Source organism: Takifugu rubripes, chromosome 12, assembly GCF_901000725.2.
Source record: "Takifugu rubripes chromosome 12, fTakRub1.2, whole genome shotgun sequence".
Lineage (NCBI taxonomy): Eukaryota > Metazoa > Chordata > Actinopteri > Tetraodontiformes > Tetraodontidae > Takifugu > Takifugu rubripes.
In genome coordinates, this window is record NC_042296.1 from 6,288,444 (window position 1) to 6,311,847 (window position 23,404).

General features: G+C 47.1%; 2 protein-coding genes across 4 annotated transcripts in view; both read left to right on the forward strand.

Moving 5' to 3' along the window:
- The first annotated feature begins 1,143 nt into the window (after positions 1-1,143).
- On the forward strand, positions 1,144-3,274 carry LOC115251752 (uncharacterized). The gene is made up of 2 exons (XM_029845219.1): positions 1,144-1,380; positions 1,893-3,274. Exons 1-2 carry the CDS (start codon positions 1,366-1,368, stop codon positions 2,850-2,852), a joined length of 975 nt encoding a protein of 324 aa, XP_029701079.1. The 5' UTR covers positions 1,144-1,365; the 3' UTR covers positions 2,853-3,274.
- A 1,845-nt stretch (positions 3,275-5,119) lies between these two features.
- Positions 5,120-23,404, forward strand: part of col22a1 (collagen, type XXII, alpha 1) — a 29,766-nt gene continuing 11,481 nt past the window's right edge. The window contains exons 1-28 of one of the 3 annotated variants that reach the window (XM_011609202.2): positions 5,120-5,134; positions 5,240-5,429; positions 6,800-6,944; positions 7,019-7,585; positions 10,212-10,292; positions 13,431-13,542; positions 14,238-14,361; positions 14,487-14,762; positions 14,848-14,928; positions 15,196-15,312; positions 15,415-15,459; positions 15,565-15,627; positions 15,773-15,811; positions 17,127-17,180; positions 17,278-17,331; positions 17,406-17,459; positions 18,044-18,097; positions 18,179-18,223; positions 19,706-19,759; positions 19,843-19,896; positions 20,309-20,344; positions 20,735-20,764; positions 20,888-20,941; positions 21,202-21,255; positions 22,237-22,290; positions 22,841-22,894; positions 22,974-23,027; positions 23,114-23,167. In XM_011609202.2, the coding sequence (XP_011607504.2) occupies positions 6,860-6,944; positions 7,019-7,585; positions 10,212-10,292; positions 13,431-13,542; positions 14,238-14,361; positions 14,487-14,762; positions 14,848-14,928; positions 15,196-15,312; positions 15,415-15,459; positions 15,565-15,627; positions 15,773-15,811; positions 17,127-17,180; positions 17,278-17,331; positions 17,406-17,459; positions 18,044-18,097; positions 18,179-18,223; positions 19,706-19,759; positions 19,843-19,896; positions 20,309-20,344; positions 20,735-20,764; positions 20,888-20,941; positions 21,202-21,255; positions 22,237-22,290; positions 22,841-22,894; positions 22,974-23,027; positions 23,114-23,167 (2,349 nt within the window). In that variant the 5' untranslated portion in view covers positions 5,120-5,134; positions 5,240-5,429; positions 6,800-6,859. The other 2 variants (XM_011609204.2, XM_011609205.2) reach the window with 2 other exon arrangements.

The following is a 23,404-nucleotide window of genomic DNA, read 5'->3' on the forward strand; positions in this document are numbered from 1 at the left end:
TATTCGTGTGTGTGTGTGTGTGTGTGTGTGTGCGTGTGTGTGTGTGTGTGTGTGTGTGTGTGTGTGTGTGTGGTGCCCAGTCCATCCAGTGCTATCTATGTAGCTCTTGCAGTGCAGCTGGATGTTCAGTAGGTGGGAGACTGAGCAGGCAACATATCTTTTTATCCCTTCCCACACTGCAGTAATTATACTGTCAGCTGCGAACATCAGGCAACGCAGAGGGTGACACAATAAGAACAGTGGAAAAGAGGCGTTAAGGCCATCTCTTGGCGCCAAGCCTGTAATTTTGCATCTCAAATGATCATGTAAGTGCAGCCAAGTTGTCGTGCACTGAGATCATCCTCCACCGAGCCTCTGATATGATGAAGCTTTGCAATAAGGCGCCGTCACGCTGCCGTTTCTGTTTGTGCGGCGAGGAAAAGGACACAACGGCGAACAGGATGATTGAGTCCGTCTGCCTGATGAAAAATTGATCTCTACTGTAGGAAGCACAACTGCCCACTTGCCTCATCCATCTCAGCGAAACCCTGCGACAGTCTGTCTCCAAATACAACAAATGATGCTGATGTGGAAGCAACGGAGCCAAAATTTCAAACAAACTGCCGTCCCACTGTGATTAAGATCTGCGGACGTCCCTGAAGGCAACATCTTTGTCTTGTCCAGTCTATTTAAAGATATTTATCCTGGAAAGAAGTTTGGGGCTTGAAAGTAAACTTGATTAAAGTTCAACTTTAGTCATTACTGACTTTATTTGGTCTGATACTGAGTGGGGGCGAGGTTCAGGTAGTTTGACCCCCAGCCCAGACAGACATATAACAATAGATTTGATTATGTGTAAAATTCCTCTGCTAGCCCACGTTTAACCCACCAAAACCCCACAAATTTGATTCCTGCCAAAGCTGCCAAACTCAAATAAAATCAAGAAACTTTAAAATTTTGTATTCTATTTCTATTTCCTCCACAAAAACAGCGGGTAGTTTTGATTAAGCGAGTAAAAGTGAGGCAGCTTTCACCGGGAGAATTCAAAGAAGTCTCTGGCCCCATCTAGTGGCCGATGCCCTGTAAAAACCCAGGCTTTTTTGTTGATTAGTATTGAAATTGGCCTTCTCCCTGAGTTAACAGTCACGCTGCAGATGAGGAAAACAAACACTTGTCAACATGTAAGCTCTTCCACACGCGTCCACAGAGATCACCGGGGGCTCCCACCGTGACCCTAATCTGCAGATAATCACATTATGGTGTTTAGAGCCTGTAGGAACTGCAGAGTCACCTCCCGTGGCCTGATGGCACAGCGCTAACAAACAAGACCGCGATGACGGCAGACTTTCTGCTGCACTTTGACAAGCAAATCGGCAAAAATCTGAGATGTTTCCCAAACCGGTGAGTATGCTGAACCTTCTGAAGGAACACAGCTGCTATTTTAAAAGTGTCTCTGGGTGAAGTGAAGGGAGGGCTGCGGTTCTTGCAGCTGCTTTTAAACTAAACTAGGAAATATTACAATGACATGTTTGTTTTTGATGTCCTCTTTTGAGAAGACTATGGATTCTATAATGCAGCCATCAGTGCTTACAAGGAATAACTAGATATTATTGTTCTTGCTAATGGCATAGCTTTGTTTTAAATACAGTAATTAATTGACAGACATTTCTGTAAACAAACCACTGAAGTAACAACCCATTTATGAATGGTTGCAAAGCGTCACTATCAAAATAACTCACTCCGGTTGAGCTGCAACCATTTCATCTGTCTGCATCTACCAAAATGTCCTTGTCTCAACCTCGACCGTTTAATTCCGGTGACCAAAACAACCCTTTTTAACTTTGGAGTTCCTCTAGTGAAACCGTAGATCCCTCCTCCCATTGCCTTGATCGCTGTTGTCAATCTTTGTCCAGGGGGCTCCCCAGCCAGGAGAAATGTCGGCCATGCAAGTTAAAAATACCAGGTTGCATCTGAATGGTGAGAACCTCAGGCTGGCAGCTAAAAACAGCCACTCCTCAAAGACACCTGGCCACCATGTGTCACTGGCTTATGAAAAGGAAGTGGTGGGTGGCTTTACAGCCCCCCCACTGACTCTCAGGTCACTCAGGCGTCCATTAGGAAGCACCTTTCCCGATCAACAAGCCAGACGCCCTCATACCCTCGCACCACTGGACCTACCGGAGGATGTGCGGGAGGCTCAGAGGCAAAAACTACAGCAAGAAGCCAAACCTCCAAATGACACCAGGAAGGTGAGTTCCCCCATGGGACTGAGACTTACAAGAGCAGCGGTGTGTCCCACTGAACCACACAGAGCAACAAGCAGATCCTCCAGGCCTCAGCTCACAAGCTGCACCCCCATGGAGCTCAAAGGAGACAGCCAGTTGGAGGAGGTGGTGTGCCGTGGTACCCTGGCTCCTCTGTACACCAAACCTGGACCCCCAACTCCTCAGATTAGAGCTCATGCTTCTTATGGGACAGAGGAGGCAGCTCAGAATCCCAGCAGCCTCCTGCAGGACACAAGGAGGAGGCGGCTGAGGCTGAGGAGAACACAATGCCTGGAAGAGGATCAGCAAGTTACAGATAAATCAACAGCAGGATTATCTGTGGAAAAAGGCATTCTGGCTCAGGGTGTCCAGTGCAGAGGGGAGAGGACCGCGAGAGGCCAGCGTCCTCCTGGAAAAGGCATCAGTCAGCCTCCCGCTGCCTCCCTGGAGAAGAGAAGCATCAGGAAGAGCCATCAAGAGGATTACAGTCAGAACCGGCAGGCAGCAGAAAGTGGAAGGAGGGAACAATTCCTGGATGGTGTCAAGTGCTTCCAACTGGAGATTAGGCAGAAAAAAAGACACAAATCACTCCTCCCCTGTCCCCCTTGAACCCGATTCCTTTAGATCTTTTCCTGCTGTAAATAAAGGGGGGGGGGGGGGGTTATTTAGAGGCTTCTCATTCTTCTCAACAAAGAGCAATATTCTCTTCCACCCTTTTATTAAAGCGCAGCATCCGGCGTGTGGTTGTGGGGGGGTCTCTGAGGGGACCCAGCACGAACTCACAGCAGCCCAAAGTTTGCCAATGCACATTACTCTCCCCCCCCCCCCCCCCCCCCCCCGCTGCTTCCAAAGTAGAAAACGAATAAATGAGCAGCCGTCAGGTGGCTTTCAGCTACAGATTGTTCCTTTTCCAAAACCCGTGTCCCCGATCGGGAAATGTTCCAGCACGATTGTCCTGAAGAAGCGACTGAAGTGAGGAGGAACCGTGGAGGGATTTAACAATTTCTGAGTCATTAACATTTAATAAACAATGTGAACCATTCATCCTGGAACGAGTCCCGCCTGTTTTTCATATTTCTGTGCTTCCGCTGGGAATCAGCAGACTGAGAATGTGAATGTTCTATAATAAACTAGACTTAAATGTGCACGATATGGTCTCTCCAAACACAACGACAGAGCTACAACGCTAATGATAAGAATACTGATAGCAGCCAGATTAAGATTTGATGTTTTGCTCATAAATTGTTCACGAAGTGAAACTCCAAGCCTCTTTGGTTTCCTGCAACATTCCTTTCCCAAACAAATACCAATATCCAGAAAGTTGTCCCAAACAGTCCGAGGATGCTAAGCAGCTGCTCCCTTTACTTAGACATGTAAGGGGAACTCTGGCTGGTTTGTGCCATAAAACGGTGAGGCGGCGTTCCCACCGAGCTCAGATTGATGATGTGGCTGCTCGTGTCATGAAAATTCTACCTCAAGTTGTGGCCTGAAAAAATGCAGACTATTTATTATTATGTAGGAGAAGAAGGAAAGCTGGGTGCTGATCAGGTGACAGATGGCATCCTCCGACCCGATGTGACGCCTGCAGACTCACGGTTACCTCTTTAGCCATTTCACACTGGGCGACAGACGCTTCCCCAGACTGACACCATTACTCATGACGTGCATCTGCCCCGGACCGTCAGCCTGCTTCTCTTCCACTTCACACTGAGCCTAAACATAGCCCAGACTGCCCTGGAGTCCCTTGGCTACAAAGGCGCTGCAAATAGGCCCAGATTGTAGGCTAACAGGTTTGTTTGTGACGTTCCGATATCGACGGTACGTTTTAGAGAAAGGTGCTGCTCGACGGCTCCTCGACAAATGCAGGTGAGCTTCCCAATGAAGCAGGAGCTGATAGTTGTGGGAGCCTAAGCGAGGTTGAGTGAGGTTAACTGAGGGGCTGCCAGCAGGGAGACGACGAGATGGATGTTTCCTGGCCGGATGTCTGGCAGAGAGGAAGGCTGATGTGCATCGATACAGCCCCCCCACCCTGGTCTTCAGCCTGATAAAGATAAAATCAGCACTCTCATGTGAATCCTGACCATCCCTCACATGCACGTCATCTTCAGACATGCAGACCTGCCGGTGGACAAACGACACGTTGAGAATCAGGTGATAACTCGACCAGTTATATATCATTATATTATAAATGTAACGTGATTTAAATATCTATTCCATATTTCTTGGCCTGTTTTCTAAAACACAAATATTAAACTGTTCAAAAATATTCCCTCCTGCAGATCACGTGTGCAAGATCTGGTGGCATCTAATGGTGAAAGCAAAAACTAAACACAAAAGCTACTTTTCCTCCAAAGTGAGTATTTCCTGTCCAGAGGTTTGCTGATGTTGAATGTAGAGATTAAGACAGGAGTTGAAAACTGCACATTAACAAACTTTAACAAATGTTTCAAGTGACCATAGCAACATTCAAGCATTCTACACTTTATTCCTGGAAAATAAAGAATCATAGTGAGAGAAAACAATATAAATAAACAATGTTCCATCTTTAAAACCTGAAAAAAAAGGCCCAACGAGCCGTCAAAGATCACACAGCTTCACTTCAAGAGCAGATATTCGACACAGATCTGCACACAGGAGTGTTCTGTAATCAGTCCCCAAACTTAAATACAGCCTTTCCCCAGAAGTGTGCGGCTGGATGAGGCGGCCCCGGCCCATTTCCAGTCCCAGGGTGGGACCACTGTGGCTATCGCAGCAGCAAAGGCTGAAGCTGAGGCGGCTTTTCAGGGCAGAGCTCCACGAGGGTGCAGCTGTAAAGAAGAGGAGGGAAAAAAGGGACAAAAATATCCGGAAAGTTGGGTCTATAATTGGCCGTGCCTCTCAGTCTTTTTTATGTGAGCACAGCCCAACGGAGAACAGCAGAAGCGGCTCCATCCCCAAGCGAAACCTTACACTTTCACCCTTTGCGGGTCCCTCCTACTCGCTCCGACTGTCTGCAGGCCACCTCACTCTCCTCAGGACTCTGCACGGGATTGTCAAACTGGATCACAGAATGACGATCTGGTCTTGATTGGCGGCACCTGCAGGCGGATTATTTGGGGACAGAGCTGATAACGATGGCGCTCGGGTGCTGATCAAGTGCCGGAGTGACTCGCGCCCCCCCGAGGCTGCCTGGGCGAGACGGGACAGGTGAGTAAACCAACCTGCTGTCTTCCTTTCACTAGGATTCTTTTATTTGAGACTGCTTCTCTTCCATTCAGACGGTCTGTTCCATGTTTTTACTTTACTCCTGAGTTTAATGTAGAAGTCTCTCCGGTTTACACATTTGGAGCCTGAGAAACACGGTGCTTCTGTTCTGTACATCCACGCAGTCCCTGGTCCACCACTGGGCAGGAAGAGGAAATTGGCCTGATAGGGACCCTGGATTATAAAGGAATCTGTTGTGAGGTCCAGACCTTTACACGAGAGGACCTGCTGGCTTTTATCATGTACCAGCACTTGAATTGAAAGCTTGTTCTTTTCTTTTGACACTTTCCTTATATCCTTCATTTCCTGTGATTTCAAATGGTCAATACCGGTAATTAGGCTGGTTAGCGTGACGCAGCTAGCTTGCCTCATTAAAGTCAGCAAATCTGATAAGGAGAGGCTGAATCTGGACACACACACAGGACTTTATTTTCCACCCAGTCCATATAATTCAGTGTGTGTGTGTGTGTGTGTGTGTGTGTGTGTGTGTGTGTGTGTGTGTTGCAGGCCAGGTCACCAGGTTGCTGTTTCTGTCTCACCTCTAAGAGCAGACTCCAGCTCTTTAAAAGTTATTTCACTTATAAATGGAGATGCATTTGAGGGGGAAAAAATGCTTTAAAGTGAGTAAAAAATGAAGCCACCATGGTGTCATTTGCTTGGAGATGCATCAAATGTAACCAGGAGTTGTTTAGCCTTTAAAGAAATCAGAGTTGGAGTCCAATGGAATGGCTGTGGTTGAGATTCCTCAGGTGTGCAGCTCATTTTCCACGTTTCCTCTCAATGATTCTTCTCAGTGATCAAACACCACAGAAAATGTATCAACCTTTACCTGAACACCAACAACTTGTAAATGAAATCAGCCCATGAAACCATAGCCCAGCCAAGCAAAAGTAGAGAGGACTATGGCTAAAGAACTGGCCAGTGGACTTCATTCAGCATCTCCCCTAGACCCCCCATGGTGAGACTCCCCCGCTGGGGATGAGTCTTTGTTATGTCTAGTGCCGCTCACACGTGAGTCTTAATGACAGGCCTCAGAACCACGGCAGCACAATGAGAACAGGACTACTTTTGTCTTTGTATGAGAGTTTTCCTCACAGGTCCTCCTCAAGGCTTCACATCCAGCTCCAAATTATAATTCGAGATGTGGGCAAAGTGTTGTGGTGGCTAAATATTAGATCATCTCTCATTTCTGGTGGCACCAGCCTTTTACTGTTAGTTCTGAGCCGTCCTGGGGCCGAGCGGTGAATCTGGGGTAAGATGATTCCATTGTCTCCTGAAGTGTGTCAGTGACGCGTCCATGAACTTCTCCGCAGGTCAGGAGAGCTTGATGGTGGTAATAAGCTAAACCAATACGCACCCAAACATAGGCGCAGATGGAATATCGCCTGGGATTTCGGCTCAGCCTGGTCGTGGTCATCCTGGTCTTGACTCTTTCCAGAGTAGAAGCCCAGAGGGCAGGTACGACTTGTTGTGACTAGAATACGGTTGTAAATTACCTGGATGTGACTGTTTCTTCCTGTGCATCCTGGCAGGATGCAAGAACGTCCAATATGACCTGGCCTTTATCCTGGACACCTCATCCAGTGTTGGGAAAGAGAACTTTGAGAAGATCAGGCAATGGGTGGCCAACCTGGTCGACTCTTTCGACGTGGCGTCGGACAAGACGAGAGTGGCTGTTGTTCGCTACAGTGACAGACCCACCACCGAGTTCAACCTGGCCCGGTACAGGACGCTGGAGGAGGTGAAGCGCGCCGCTCGCAACATACGCTACCTGGGAGGGAATACAATGACAGGGGATGCTATCAGCTACACCACCAGCAACATCTTCACAGAGCGGAACGGCGCGAGGCCCACGGCCAGAGGCATTCAGAGGGTGGCTATCCTTCTGACCGATGGGCGGAGTCAGGATTACGTCCTGGAGCCCTCCAAAGCAGCCGCCAAGGCCGGCATCAGGATGTTCGCTGTCGGCATCGGCGAGGCGCTGAAGGTGGAGCTGGAGGAGATCGCTGCCGAGCCAAAGAGCGCGCACGTCTTCCACGTGACCGACTTTAATGCCATTGACAAGATCAGGGGGAGACTGAGGAAGAGGCTGTGTGAGAGTGAGTCTGCCGACGCGCCTCTTGCTCTGCACACCTTCAGTTTGAAGCGGCACATGCTCAAACGTGCACTTTGGGAGAGTAACACCCTGACCACGATAACCCTTCCCAGCCACCGAGCTTGCACACGTCGCTGCTGCTGCTCTCTCATTTTAATTAACTTGTAAATGATAACTTTCTAACCAGCACATATCTGTGGTCCAGAAACCTTTGTGACCTTTGAGGTGGGGCTGCACTCGATAGCCTGATTTAAGCTAAGCTAATTTCTACTGGGGTCCTGAGCAGTGGAATGGAGCATACTTTGGCAAAGTTAATGATTTAATATCAGCTTAAAAAGGGACAATCACATCATGCTGCTTGGCGGAGGGTTGAGCTGTGGCAGCATGATTGTTTTCAGAGAGAAGATGGGTGCTTTGTGCTCTTGTGCTAAAATTTCCTGCCTAAAATTAGCCAGACGGGGAAGAAAAGGACGCCTCGGACCAAACCACAATCACTTAAAACACAAACGGACAAACAGAAGTAGCAAGACACCCAGATGAGCTTCGACAAAGTCATATTTGGCAAATATTATTCGATGTTTAGTTCTGCTTCAAGGGCGGATCGTCTTGCAAGGCAACAACATAGAGTCAGCTCAAAGCCCCTGACCTTTGACACTGCTCCTTGACTCCATAGATTTAAACCTGTCAGCAAATAATGTCGGCTATAAATGATCACACGTGTGGTTTATACGCAAATAGACTCAGTCCCCAGTACAACAACCTAAAGATTACACTTACACAGAAGTGTTTTCTTTTGGTAATCCCCCAAATCAGCGAGCGGGAGCCTCTAAGTGAAGCCTCCCAGTGGTCAGAAGAACTGGCCCACTGAGTAATGTGAGCTATTTTCACCTAGAAAATTATAGCTGTGATGTTCACGCGGGTCCAGAGCAGCTGTCCTGGCACTCGTGTCTGACATTTTCACCTATTTAATCTCCACATCACGACTTCACCGTTCCACGAGCTCCGTGTAGACATGTTAACGCTAATAGCCAGGAATGGAAATGATGGTTTTTAGGCGTGTAGCGCTCATTTCTCTGCTGATAAACTGCCTGAGATGTTTGTTTTCAAAGGGAGGTTTCACTCTGCTTCCATTTTAAATCACAGTCAGGTCCTTAAATTATAGCTTCAGGGCCACGAATGCAGGGAGTAGCTCAGCTCTCCTGCATGCTAAGTTTCTGTACCGCCATTTCAAATCAGTCTACAGTCCTCCTGTCTATATTGAAGTAGTAAAAAGGGGGAAAGATGTTAAAACAACAGAGGAAGCGGAACAGAGAAGACAGCTCCTCCTGGATGGATGTTTATTAGGCATCCTCTGGGCAGCGGGAAGCAGAAAAATAAAGCTCGTCGACAGAGCTGTCAGCCTAATGAACAGCATAAAGGTTAAAAGCTACTCTGACATGACAGCTTTTTTAATCAGTGTAATTTCGGAAAATTACAGGCTTTGATAGAACATTAAGAAAATCAGAGTGTCGCGACACATTGGAATGCAGATCATATTTGGGGCCAAGTTTTAATGAGAGCATTCCTCTGAACAGATTGATTACAAACTGATGAAAGGCCCTTTCCTGGGCTGTCACTGTTAACCAGCGACACAAGCACTCCAGCTACAGCTCCAAACTTCACCGCTGCTAATAAACCTTTACTTTTCTGCAGGAATTTAAATTAAACTCTACTCTCAAGACTTAAAAAATCGGACAACCTGCCGTGCATGTGTCCACGCTGTGTCGAGCAGTGTCATGCCATGTGATACTCTGCAGCTTATTTTTACCTGACACCGTGAAGCCGTCACGGCTGCCAGTCTCTGCATGCCGGTCTTGTTTGCAACTGAAACGCACTGAGCAAAGTTCAAACTCAAGTTCTTCCACTTCGTCCTCAAAGAACACGACTCCTCTGGTGAACCGTGGGTTCACTGGTGCTTTTCTGTTTTTGAGCTTTATGGTCAAGGGCAAGGTTACCCGGAGCCCCCTTCCACCATCCAGCTACAGGCTGGGGGACAATAACCCTTAATGTGACCCTCTGCTGATGTTTGCCTTAATCGTCTGGTCCTTCACCAAGGGCCGCCTGGACCCTCTTGGGGTGGTGGCAACAGGCAGCTGCTCCTGGGGTCATCGGGTCACGGCGGTAATGTTGCAGCCCAAAGAGGGTGGGAGAAGAAGATGCTTTTAGTTATTTAAGGCAAGAAGGATCCTATCGGCTCTCAGCAAATGTTTACCTTTGGCTAAAGAGAATTCCTATTTTCTCGGGTAGTAAAGCTCCATGTTGACACAAATAGAAAACATCCCTCCTGCCAATGAAAGCTCAACCCGAGACGGTTGCCTTCTCACTGTCATCGCCCTCGAACACAGACGTGTGTGTTGAAATATAAAACTGAGATGTGTCGTCCACACACACACGTCTACGTCCCAGCAGTCAGACGGCAGCAGAGCGGAGGAGACGGACAGTCGTCACTCCAGTTCACATCAAATACCAGAAGGAAGGCTGGATTTAAGTTAAACACCTGCATCATTGGCCTCCACAGATGGTTTCAGTCTGGAAACGGAGATATATGAGGTTTTTTTTATCCCGACTGACATGTTGTCCTCTCTCTTTAGATGTCCTGTGTCCAAACATGAAGGTCCGACCTGGCCGCTTCAAGCCCGACAGCAGCAGTCACGGTCTGGAGGAGGTGCCAGGTGCGTAAAGTCCTGCCTGTCCGGAGCTGCTAGCCCCCGGTGCGCTGGATTTTCAAGCCAAGTTTTTCCAAAGTTCCAACATTTGCCCTTTTGCATGAAAACGGAAAAGAGCGACGCAGGCTTGTTCCGTATCCACAGTCTGCTGTTTATCCGGCACAGAAATTGCTTTTATTCATGACTTGGAGAGGGCTGCTTTCCAAATCTGTTTATATTGTGCTGTCAAAAATTCAATATACTTGGAAGCTTTCTGATAGCTTGTTGTTTATACCAATGTCGATCTCTCAGAGGAGATTAAGTACTTGTTTTGGAAGCCTCTTGTATAGTCATAAAAGAAATCGAAAGGTTTATCTTTCCATAAAGTCCTGCATGATCTTTGACATGACCTGTCCCGATAACACGCTTCAGAGGCTCTAAACGGGGGCAAATCAAGCACGATCTCATCAGAAACGCTCCCGAACGTGTATTTCTAAACTGAGCTGGGCCAGTTTGAAGAACTGCTCAGGATTTTTCAGCAGCTCTTGATCAACGATAATCGGTCATTAGAAAACCGCCGCTGGGGGCCGTGAGGGGTCTGCAGCAGGATCGTGTTGGGGGGCAAAGGAAGAACATCTTCCGGAGTTCCTGGAAACAAAGTTTTCCAAAAACCAGGTCATTGTTATTCCCGCCACATTCCAGTTCTTGTGTGGATCCCAGCCTCTGGTAGGGAACTCAGCGTAGCATTTATCCAGAAGGTAGGATGTTGTTACAGGGCTGTCTTTTGGGAGCGCTGAGTTCCTGTCTGTACCTTCCACCCACATACATCACGCTAAGAGACAAAACAGATGCCCAGTCCTGACTGATGTGACTCCCTCTGTGTGGAACTGGAGGGAAAGAAGAGACCCAAAAGTTGTTTTTAACAATGTTTGACTCTTAAATCTCCCAACGTTCAGAACTGCAGCCGGTGTTAAAACACGGGGGCAGTTAATGCGGGGTTCTGCTCAACTCTGGTGCCAAAGTGTGTTTTTATCAGATCTAAAGAAAATGATATATTTTAGCCAGGACGTGATTGTTGTTGCTACCTGCAGGTTTGGGTTGGCCCCAAAACGTTTTTATTGCTTATATGCTGTTTCCAGTTTGTTCCGAGGCCACGCCCACTTAATTACCTGAGCTCTGCGGTCGGTCACGGTGTTCCACTCCTCATGTTTTATACCTCTACTCGATCAAACAGCGAAGCTTGCTGAGGCTCTCGCGGCGCCGAAGAGCCTGGATGATGTAGGTTCCCACTACTTTGCTGGAGGTTTGAGGGCTGAACTTCTCAACCTGAAAAGGGTTTCTGGAAGAGCAGCCAACCTGTTGCCATGGTTACTGCATCTGTATCACCAGCAGCTTTCATTGTGCTCATGAAGACAACTCGAGTGGCTCGTGGACCTTTTGCAGCTGATTGTGATTCGATTGCCGAGCGGCCTGTAGTTTGGTTCAGACTCGTATTCATCAGGGGCCCCCTCGTCCGACCCCTCGGGGGGGCTGAGCTGAGCTGTCTCTATCTACCTCTATCTATCTGCTGTCTGACACGCTCAAACATTTCCCAGCCGCTCCGAGAATCCGGCTTTTCCCGCACATCACCCCCCATCGGTCATTCTCAGCCGTCCAAAATAACCTCTGGGGTTGATTATACGCTATCCTCTGCCAGTCCAAATTACAGCCCTGCGCGCCGATGTACCGCGAGCAGCCAGGGAAACGGCGTGGTGAGCAAACACGCACGGCGGAAGGGACGCAGGCCAGCAGGGCTCACAGCTGCAGCCGCCATTTCACAGGACCGCCGACAAACGTGTCCTCAGAAGAGCGGAGAACACTGGAGGCCACTTACATTCTAATGTGCCTTTTCCCCCTTAAATATATAAAGAAAGATGATCCCAGGGGGTGTGTCCTGTTGTGTTGACGTCATCAAAGATCATCTGTGGTTGCATCTTATCTTCTTTTTTTAAACTGTTCTAGACAAACAGACAAATGCGAAGGAATATTTCACTCTGTGACTGAAATAGTTTGGATTCTGAGTCTGGCAGCCGCGGCTGCTGCGTGTTTGGCACTTTTGGATGGTGTGATTTGACTGCCGGGAGGTGACAAACAGTAAATTCACTGCATTTTTGTGGCGCTCTAAAACAAACGAGTATCCAGCAGTATATCAACGCGGTCGCCCGACGTGCACACAAAAATATCCGCGGGCCTCGGGAGGAAGATCAGACCCGCTGGCAGCAAATCCAGCCGGAAGATGCAGAAGTACCGAATGAATTATAGATCAGGTCATCATTTCTGATGGAACGGCTTCACATGGACCAGCCGACAGGCGCGACAGCAGAGGTGAAACATATCGACGGCGTCAACGCCAGCAGCTACACGTGCACGTTGGTAATTGTTTTTCAGAAGCAACAGATGTGCGTGAGAAGCCTCCAACAGTATGGTGGGTGGGCAGTTATCCGCCAGCGCTAACGGAGCATCGGAGACGCTGAAATAAGGAGGCGTTTCCTGGAGAAATCCAGTTTTTCCTGTTATTTTTACCCTTGTTTCACAGGAGCGGCCTGCGCCCGACCGCCTGTTTCCAGGCTGCTTCCACCACCACCTCAATTCTCGCGGCGGAAACCTCACCTTTTATACATTTTGTTGCGTTACTGATGATTTTTTCCGAGGCTTCCCTTGCGGTGTTGGCACAGAGCGCTGACAGAAGAGCGGCAGCGATGTGCCGCGTAGCCCGGCAGCCTTAGTCATGTTTGAGCTCTTGTCATTCTGGCACCGCTGGTTGCTACGGCAGCTGCTTGTCGTACAAGGGAGTGTCCAAACTCCAGACCATCAAATACGGTCTGTGGTCCGACCGCATCAAAGCGGCAGCACGATGCAGTCAAACACATGCTCGGGCGCACACAAGTACATGTGGAGCTGCTTAAATTTCCCTCCTATTCAGTCAGACGGGGATCTCAGGCCTCCTCGCAACACCGAGTTTGTGGTGGAAGTGACCCAATTAAAGCCTCAGTTTACCCCAAGAAACCCCATAAAAGCGGAGGTCAACCTCAGGGCTGTGTGTCTGTCACGCTGCAGAGCTGCGATCGCCTGTCTGGCTGAGATATTGTCTCAGGTCCAGGTTTTTTTTTTATTGTGTTGCCGCAGGGTTCGACCTAATGGCGTACTTCAGCGTGAAAGAGATTCTGGGGACCAGAGAGGATAATGGGCAAAGTTCTTACGTTCGCCTCGGCACAGTGCCCATCGTACAGCAAACCGAGTAAGTGGTTGTTTGATATGTTGAGCGCGATGGACCCGCTTTAAGAAGCTGTCTAGTATGAGCCGTTGTTGAAGTCCCTAAGCAGATATTTATACCCTGTAATATGACTTGTCCCCATGACTAGCTCTAATAGACTTTCTCTGATATAAATAGTTGTGCGTCAAACAAGAGCTAGTCCAGATCTGCTAAAATTGTTAATATATATTCCAAAATGTCATTAATGGGTAAAATTATGTATAATAGATGTAATAGTTTCAACAAAGTTGTGTTATATATGACGTTGGAAGTCACTAAACTTCATTTTGAGTTCTTGGAAATTGTCATTTTTATGATTCCACACATTATAACACATTTATATACATTATAAAAATACTTCAAGTTTTTCAATAATATCAACACATGGTCACGTGGTTTTAATTGAATATTTGCATTCTTAAAATATTAAATATAACACAGTGTGGATGTCACTTTTGCTCTTGCTAGTTGATGCTAAGTAGCACAGCTAAAATTCATCATTACATTAGCTTACAGGGGGAAATCAAATATTTGGATTTAAATGATGCAAAATTGATGCAATTTGTTTTTATTATTCCATACAAATTTTATGTGTAATCTGTTTAAAGCAGATAAATGTAAAGTGGACTTTGTTGTGAGTCAGATCATTGACAGAAACCATGTTTTTTCTTTTCCCGCAGAGACGTTTTTCCTCAAGGTCTTCCTGATGAATACGCCTTCGTCACCACCTTTAAGTTCAGGAAAACCTCGAGGCGTGAAGACTGGTACCTCTGGCAGGTTTTTGACAAATATGGAATCCCACAGGTGGGTCAGCCGATTGTGAACAGGAGCTAACGTGACCTATATGTGTGTGTGCGAGTGTAGCTGGTCACAGGGGGAATCTGACTCTGGCTGAGCTCACTGACGCCATGGTGTCGTTTCCCCCTCAGGTGTCGATCCGGCTGGACGGTGAGAACAAAGCGGTGGAGTACAATGCTGTCGGGCTGACAAAAGACGCTGTCAGAGCCGTGTTCAAGAACCCGGAAGTGGACAACCTGTTTGACCGCAACTGGCACAAGATTGGCCTCAGCGTGGAGGCCAAGTCGGTGTCGCTGTTCCTGGACTGCAAACACATCCAGACCCTGCCGATCGAAGAGCGCGAGGACATCGACATCCAGGGGAAGACGGTGATCGGGAAGAGGCTGTACGACAGCGTGCCCATTGATGTGAGCCCTCTGCGGAGATACCAGGTTATCAATGTTAAACCAAAAGTGTGGTATTTCCTCAGGACATTTGCCCCTTCTCTTACAGTTCGACCTCCAGAGGATGATGATCTACTGCGACTCCAAGCATGCGGAGCTGGAGACCTGCTGCGACCTCCCCAACGGACCTGTGAGTCCATCCCCCACTCTTAGTCTTTTTAGAAAAATGGAAAAATATCTGTAACTTCAAGCAAATGCTCAGTCTACAGTGTTGGTATGAAGATACTTATTTGATACTTATAAGATACCTTATTTGCTCCCTCTGGCTCTCATTTTTACTGCTGCATCCGTGCGGTGATCCGTTTATTAAGCTAGCACCAGCTAGCATAGCTGTTCATGTTTCCTAAGCTGCAGTACTTTCATTTCACCACTGGTTTCCTACGATGTCTGTATTCAGTGTCCTAAGAAAGTGGTGACAGAAGCCCCCCCGGTGCAGATACCAACCCCAACACCAACCGTGGGGGAGCAGAAGAGAGGCCCCCAGGCGAACTGCTCCTGCTCCGCAGGTGTCAAGGTGAAGTCGCAGCTTCGTCACACGTTATCCCTGTCTGTTAATCCTTCAGCTTGGTGGGAATCTTCAGTGGAAACAAAAAAGCCATCTGTATTTTTATTTCAGGGAGATACCGGAGCACCGGGTGTAGCAGGTCCTAAGGGTGAAAAGGTCATTTATCACTGCTCATGAGTGACATTCGTGTGTGACAAAAAGCTTTTTTTTTGTTATATTCCAGAGTGGCTGCATCTTTATTGTTTAAATGTACGTTTTCAGGGTGACACTGGATCTAAGGGTGCTGTAGGACCACCTGGAATCAGAGGAGAAAAGGGAGAATCTGTACGGAATCATTAATTTAGAGATCAAAGCAAAATTTCAAAGCAGTTTTAAGAGCGCTAATATGCAGTCCAAAGTGCATGCCTCCCATCTCTGCTTTTCCTTTTGCCTCGATAATAATTGATCTTTATTGATTGATTATTTGCAGGGCAGCTTCAACTCTGTCAGAGGTGACAGAGGTGAGAAGGTAGGTGGACCTGACCTCTCTCCGATGCTGCATGCTAACCCTGCAACGCCTCCAAGGCTTTTTCTCTTCCCAACAAATGTCATTTCATTCTTTTCCCTTTTTTTAAAGCTCTTTCCTGTCAGGGAGTGTCTGTAGGAAAATGCTAATAATAGTAGCTATGATTGTCAGAATTACAGGACAGGTTACCACAGAGGACGTGCAGCACAGAGGCTAGGCCCACGCAGACACCCACCTAGTTCAAATCACAGCCTGAGCGCTGCCTGCCTGTCCCAGATGTGACATTCGCAGTGTAATTTACGTGTCCCTGAACGCCACATTCAGACCCTGTTGATGAAACACTTTAAAAGACCGTAAGAGGTCTGGAAGGCGAGACTTTCTTGTGTCATCTTCTGTCGGTAAAGCAGTAGAACTTCCCAGAATCTGACTCTGTTTTCAAAGAGCAGCACACTTGTCGCCAGCATGACTCCTTTTTAATGGCGGATTTAATTTCATTTTACACTTCCTGTTGCTGGAGACCTCAGCGGTCTGACGGGGCCGCGTTCCATCAAAACTCTTGAATGCGGAGCGTCCCTGTTGCTTTTCTGTCTCCCTTGCATGAGCGCCTGTCTGCCGTTTCTCGGAGAGACGACCCCCATTTTCTTTTGGTAAAATTTCCCCTAAATCCGATGCACGAACGTGACGTAACCCAAGACGGAGCCGTGGTCGGGAGGGGCTCCGGCGGCCATTGTGTCACGTTGAGTCCGCCTTAATTGCGTCTTTAGCTGACAAGAACAGGCGAATCCCCGTGTAGCTGCGTTGCTCCGTCCTTTTAGGGTGCAGTGAGCTTGGGGCGGACGTCTCCTGATCCTGATGTCATTGCTTTCAGAGAAATGACGTTTGCTTAATGATATAAACTCTTAAACTAATTAAAGAGCAGGGTTGTGTGTTAAGTGGGTTATGAAGCTGAGGGAAGTCTTGTGGCGGGCCAGACCCTGCGCTACCATGTCATTTTAGAACCATTACTTCTTCCTGAGTCCAGATTTCACAATCCCAAGGAATTCCTGCGCACAGCCTTGGATGCAACCAAGCGTGTATGATGCTAAAGGGTTTTACATGACTTGTGAAGCCTCTTATCTCCTGGAGTCTGTGTTTGTGTGTAACCCTGAATGTCAAATAACCCTGGAACCCTTTTTGTTCACTTCATGGTGTCCCTTACCTCATCGTGCACTAATCCCTGTTCAGGTTGACGCCGTGACAGCACGCCACCGTGGCCGGCCTCCGTGCATGCGTACATGTAACAGGACGCCCTATGTAAACGCTTACCTTCTGTTTGCAGGGTGAATCAGGCAGCGTAGGGTTGCCAGGTCCTCCTGGACAAAAAGGAGAGAAGGTGTGCCCACTGTGAACCGGGACGAGCGGAGGAATTCATGGAATAGTGCGGCGGGTGCACTCACTGGTTTTAACTGTGCCTTATCTCCCTTTAATAGGGCGTCGGGGGTATCCCGGGTATCGATGGGTTACCAGGAGATAAAGGAAATATAGTAAGAGCCAGACTGTCAGGTTATTTGGGTTTGAGAAGCCTTCGCAGATATTTATGTGCGTCTGTTCTTTACAGGGTGAAACGGGAGTGGCCGGTGCTCCGGGACCGCCAGGCATCACTGGATTAAAGGCGAGTAAATGGGCTCGTTCCTATTTTTAATTCGGTGCAACTGCGAGAAGCAAAGGGATTGTTATGAGTCTGGCTCAGACCCAAGTGCTGCTTTTGGTCTGTTAAGTGGGCATACGTGCAGTTTTCTGGGCAATTACCTCTCAGACGTTCATCGATTTCCTGTGAAAAGGAGGGCGGCGGCGTTTGGGGAACGGGGGGGTCGGGGGCGCTGGTTCGACTTTCTTGGGGATGAATCGGCAGCTGATGAGGGAGAACAGACAGGCGCTGGCTGAGGACGGGCCGGCAGACTGTGACCAGCCCATCCCTGTAGAACTAGAGGGAATGATGGAAATGAGAACCACGCAAAGGTCAGAGGTCGAAACAACGCAAGGTCTCCGGCGGTGGTCGTTGGTGCTGGTGTTGGGGGGGGGGGGGGGGGGGGTCTCGTCACCGACAACTGTTGTTTCTTTTTTAAGGGCGTCCCTTTCTCTTCATCTCACATTGATTTGGTGCCGACTCAGCGCTCCACCGGCTGGCCTGCTGGCACCGCTGAGTCAGGAGTCGAGTGGCCATTAACATAATTTGCTTCAATTTATATCTCACAGGGAATTCAAGGGGAGGCGGGAATTCCTGGCATGCCCGGACCGCGAGGCGTCCCGGTGAGCAAATGTGAACACTTCATCTCAGAGCTGACAGGACAGTATTCAGAACTTCAATTGTGTTGTAATGTGTTTCTTTAGGGTGACGCTGGGATAAAAGGTGACAAGGGAACTTCTGGAGCCAGAGTAAGTCATCCTTCGTGGCATCTTTTGTATTGAATTGGGTTGTTTTTGTCTGTTTGACAGCAGTTGTACACATCCTTGACAGCTAGCATGCTGACTAATAGCGATCTGGACTACAACAACCCACAATTCCTTTTGCTGCACAAGCAATCGCCCCCTTGTGGAGGCTTTGCAAATAGCAGCTAAATAACACATTATTCAAGACATTAATCACCTATTTGCTTTAAAAATTGAGTTATCACATGTTAAAACCACATGTTAAATATCTTTTGGTTAGAATACCTCAAACTGTATGGAAAGGAAGTGAGCATCTGGTCTCACCGTGTGTTTTCCGCCCAAATGTTATGTTGCACCAGATTCCTGGTTGGAAAACACGTCTGCGCTGGAGGTGAGGGTGTCAGCAGGTGCTCCATGTTTACTCCAGTTGTACTTCAGTAATCAAAGAGCCGCTCATTAACGTTCCGTGTTTTCCCATGTCAGTTTCTGCAAGGGCCATTAGCACCGACAAAGCTGGCTTGATTTTTTTCAATTTTCTTCGAGAATTCATTCATTCTTCTCAGAAAAACAGACAACCTGGGGGCGTAATCGCCCAAACAGATGTGCCCTCCCCGGTTTGCTCTCCACACTTCCTGTCTGGGATTCAGAGGGGTGTTTGTTCATTCAGACAAATTCCGACAGGAGAACCTTCACATCCATCCTTCGCTCCAATGGAGAAGCCAGGTTGTTATTAAAGAGCATTCTCACATCAGCTTCCTGAATGAAGTCAGGTTTCAGGGATTTGGAAAACAAGGCTATCAGGTGTCAGGCTATCGGGGTTCGGCATGGATTTAAATGAAAGGCTGAGAAGGAACCTTTAGTATCACCGCCACTGATGACTTCCACACGTGGTGAGAAGATGTGGAGCAGGTTCTCGTTGCACTAAAGCTCCGTTCAGACATCCTGATTCAGCCGGTCGTGCACCCAGCCAGCCAGTCAGCAATTTCCTCTGGGTGAAAGCTGGGAAAACACTTTCACCAGTGGAAAATGATTAAGGGAAAAGGTGGTTCAGAGGAAACCTCCTGGGGTGCAAGTCTGATGATTAAAGAGGCACACGTGAGTGAAGATGTGAGCTTGTTGGGGTGATGTTTTGGCCCAAACTGTTGCATATTTTACACCAATACCGCTCACTAAAGGCAGTGAAGAATAGTGATGTCAAATATATACAAGTTGTCATCATTAATAAAGCCAATCTCATTGATGGAATTAGGATAAATGGATTCATTAAGTCTCGATGTAAACAATATTTTAAAAATAAATTGCTCGCTTTGTGTCCATAAGCCAAAATATAAACCATATTAAGCCCTCCGAGTGATGTAACCTCCATCATTTCCCTTTAATGCCAGATATTGGTTGTCCAGATGATGAATTCCACCTTTTAAAAGGTTTATCAATGGCAACAGTTGGCACACAGTTACTAAACAGGCGTTATTAAACCTTTCCATTAAGGGCGAGTCGGGCTTGGATGGATCACCTGGCAAACCTGGTCTCCCTGGAAAAGATGTAAGTCCAAAACCAAAGTTATTAATAATTGATCCGCGAATCATTTTGCTAATAATTCTCCTTTTTGCCCCCAAACTGATCAGGGTTTAAAGGGACTGGCTGGTGTACCTGGGCCCACTGGAATCAAAGGCGAGAAGGTAAGAGCCAATGTCGCTTGGCAGGTTTAATGTTTTAGGCCGTGCTGATATAAATCACCCCAGAAAGGTGTCGTCAGTTCCAGCCTGCACCCAGCAGACATTCCTCAGCCTCCTCCGCAGCGGCCGAGCCGCCTCGCTCATTTGTCTGGAAAGCTAAACTACAGAGTTCATTTGTCTGTGTTTAATTATTCCCTCTGACGAGTCCTCCATGCACACACACACACACACGGTGGGGGCGTGCACGGCTCTGCACCATTCGCTTTCCTCCGAGGCCCTGAATCTGCACAGTCTGCAGCGTGTGTCATCAGTGTGGTCGCTGCTGTATCATTAGCGTATAGCCGGAGGTGCCTGGTCCTGGAATTCCCTTGATTCTAATGAAGGGTTCTTCATCTTTGTGTGCACTCTGTCACAGGGAGAAAGGGGCCTTCCTGGATTACCTGGAGATGTGGTAAGTACTGAAATAGAGCCAATATTTAAAGTGATATTTACAGTAGAGGGCATAAATCCAGGGCCTTTACCCATTCTCCAGGACTGCGTGGGTCCCCCTGGCCTCCTTCCCAGTGCAAGCAAGTCTTATACTGGGTTAATTGGTTACCCCCGTGAGTGGGTGGGGTGGTTTTTCTCTGCATGTCCTCTAATGAACTTGGAATTATTTCAGAGTGATTACCATGCACACAACCGTGCACACAACTGTGTAACAGCGTGTGTCATCAAACTATTATTTTTGCAATTTTATTGTCATGAAGGAGGCAGAAATGAGCAGTTTTAGAAGAAACTCCCTCCTGTTTCATTTAGACAAAGAATCTGACCACCTTATGTATTCTTATTGTTTTTTTAGGTTCAGAGAGAAGGTTTACGTGGTGAGAAGGTGGGGAACTCTTCAATTCTATACATTAACTGTATACTTCATGACCGGTGTGGGCTGAATATGGCTCCTCGGTGTGTTTTGTGTTTATTACAACATTTTAATCATCTTACTCGTGTATTTCAGGGTCTTCCTGGACCTCCTGGTCCTCCAGGAGCCATTGGCCCCCCGGGTCCTCCTGTAAGGAGTCTGGTTTGCTATGATTTGTGTGTGTGTTCTTGTAAATACCCCATAGTGACACTTTTGGGGAGTTGAGGGCATTTTAGCTTAGCTTTAAGGTTAAGGTTAAACATAGGTTAAGGTCAGGGTAACGGTTACAGTTACAATTGGGCATTTAGCTGTGGTAGTTAGCATCAGGGTAAGAGCTGGGAAGGAATCACAGAGATAGTAAAACCAACGTTTGTTAATGATAAGTAATTCTTTCTTCTTTTTAATCTCAGGGTCCTCAGGGGTTACAGGGCTTTCCAGGTAAACCCGGAGAGTTTGGACACAAGGCAAGAATCTGCAATTTTTTTCATACATTAGTCACATGACACGCCAGCAGGTAGCAACGGTAAATCAGCTGCACAGGTGACCCTTCAGAGGCGGAGCAGCGACCACATAATGTGCAGACATGCACAAAAATGTCACATTGATGCTGATCACATAATCACAAATTAAGAAAATAGTTCCATAGTCCCATAGTTTCTTCCGTCTTGTCTAAACACACAGCGTGCTGCTAACACCCACCTAATGGGGACTTTTTAGCTAGTAGGAAGACAAATCAGCAGAGACTTCTTCTTCCTCTACCAGTGAGATTAATAGAATAATGACACAGGCCCCTCCAATATTGCCACAATCTAGTTTTTCATTAGCTTCTCACTAAAACAATTTACAGCTGCTCGCCATGAACACAAGTTGGCACGATTTCACCCTATTTGGGGTCGTTACGCCTCAGCTGAAGATGCTCGGGTGGAGAGATGAAGAGAGGTGGAGCGGGCAGGCTGAGAGCTGGGATAACAGGGTGGCCCCCACTACCCCGGAGCTGATGGAGTGGACTTTATGGTTGAGTTGCTTTAGATTGAGCCACTCTCCGCAGAACTCTTGTTGGCTGTGTGCGTCATTATGGCTGCAGCCGGCCTCTTCACCTCTAGCGATGCAAGAGCTGATGGCAGCCAGGGAGCGTGAGCTCTCTGAGAGGCTGGGCGGAAAGAAAAACAAATATAAAATATGTGGATATAGCAATGTGGATTCTCCACTGAAAATCTCAGAAAAAACAGACAAATAAAAAACAAACCCCAACTGATTCTATTGGTTCTTATTACGGTGTAGTACATTAGTGCCCCCTAGCGGTCAGATGCATAATGACACGGCTTCGTTAATGTAGTTTGTGCTGCGGATGAAAGATCAGATTTGTGTAAAATAAAAATATGCCTGCTTACAGTAGGCATGCCACATATAGTTCTAATTCTAATTCTGATTTAAATGTATCGCAGGGGAAAAAGGGTGAAAACGGGTTGCCTGGAGTGGACGGCCTCCCTGGAACGGCGGTAAGAACATTATTAATTTTATGGACAGCCAAATATAAATGTATCTTTGTTCCATATATGTTCGTGCCCAACTCACTCGCCTTTTTCTTCCACCTCCAGTGAACTCTTTAGGAGAATTTAGAAGACGTAATTTAGTATTTTATTCATGTTTGTGACAGAAGCATTTCTGCAACCCACCAGGCACAAACTGATTGCCCTCAAAGGTGCACTGACTGTGTTTATAGTAGAGAGAATAAAAAGTCTAGATTGAAATCAAGAGCTTATTTCAATTAATTTTCTAAATGGCACCACTTATAGTCTTTTAATTCAAGTGAATTTAAGGACAAATGAGCTCTAAATACAGTGATGACGCTGCCCACTAGTGGTGACAGAGTGTTATTGTCTGTCGTTAAACAATGGAGCTGTAGTTGATGGCAGATCAGATCTTAAGATTCATCTGGATTCAAAGCAGAGTTCTGAAAGGAAATAATTCTTCTCTGCTGATGATTTAGAGCTTCAGCAGTTTGAGCATTTGCTACTGAAGTTGTTATAATTAGTATCTTAATTGCAGGGTCCTCAGGGTCCACCTGGGCCACCTGGAAACCAAGGTCACCCTGGACCTCCAGTAAGTACAATCCAGACATAATAATCATCCAGAACATTTCATTCCATCCTCCATTTTCTTTTTTAATCATTGTTTTCAGGGTCTACCCGGTGAAATTGGATTTGCAGGCAAACCTGGAGAAGCTGGAAAGCCTGTAAGATCACTCGATCTAATTCATGAGACGATCAATCATTACGCTCAGTCAATGATTTAAGTTGACTTTTGCCTGCTGATTTTTAGGGTCTTCCAGGTAAAGATGGGTTGGACGGTCTTCCTGGGAATGATGGGGCGATGGTCAGTTGGAATTTCTTTGATAGTTTTGTTGTAGTCTAAAGCCTTTTCAGTTTATTGTGTTTTGCTGACACGATAACCTGAATATTTCATTTTATTTATATATATTATATATATTTTTATTTAACATTTATTGTCAACAACATTGAGGAAGCTACAGTGACTGTGCATGATGTTGAACTAGATCATTGTGCTGTTTGCTAGCTAGTCTGTATATACCACATAACTGCTTCTAATGCT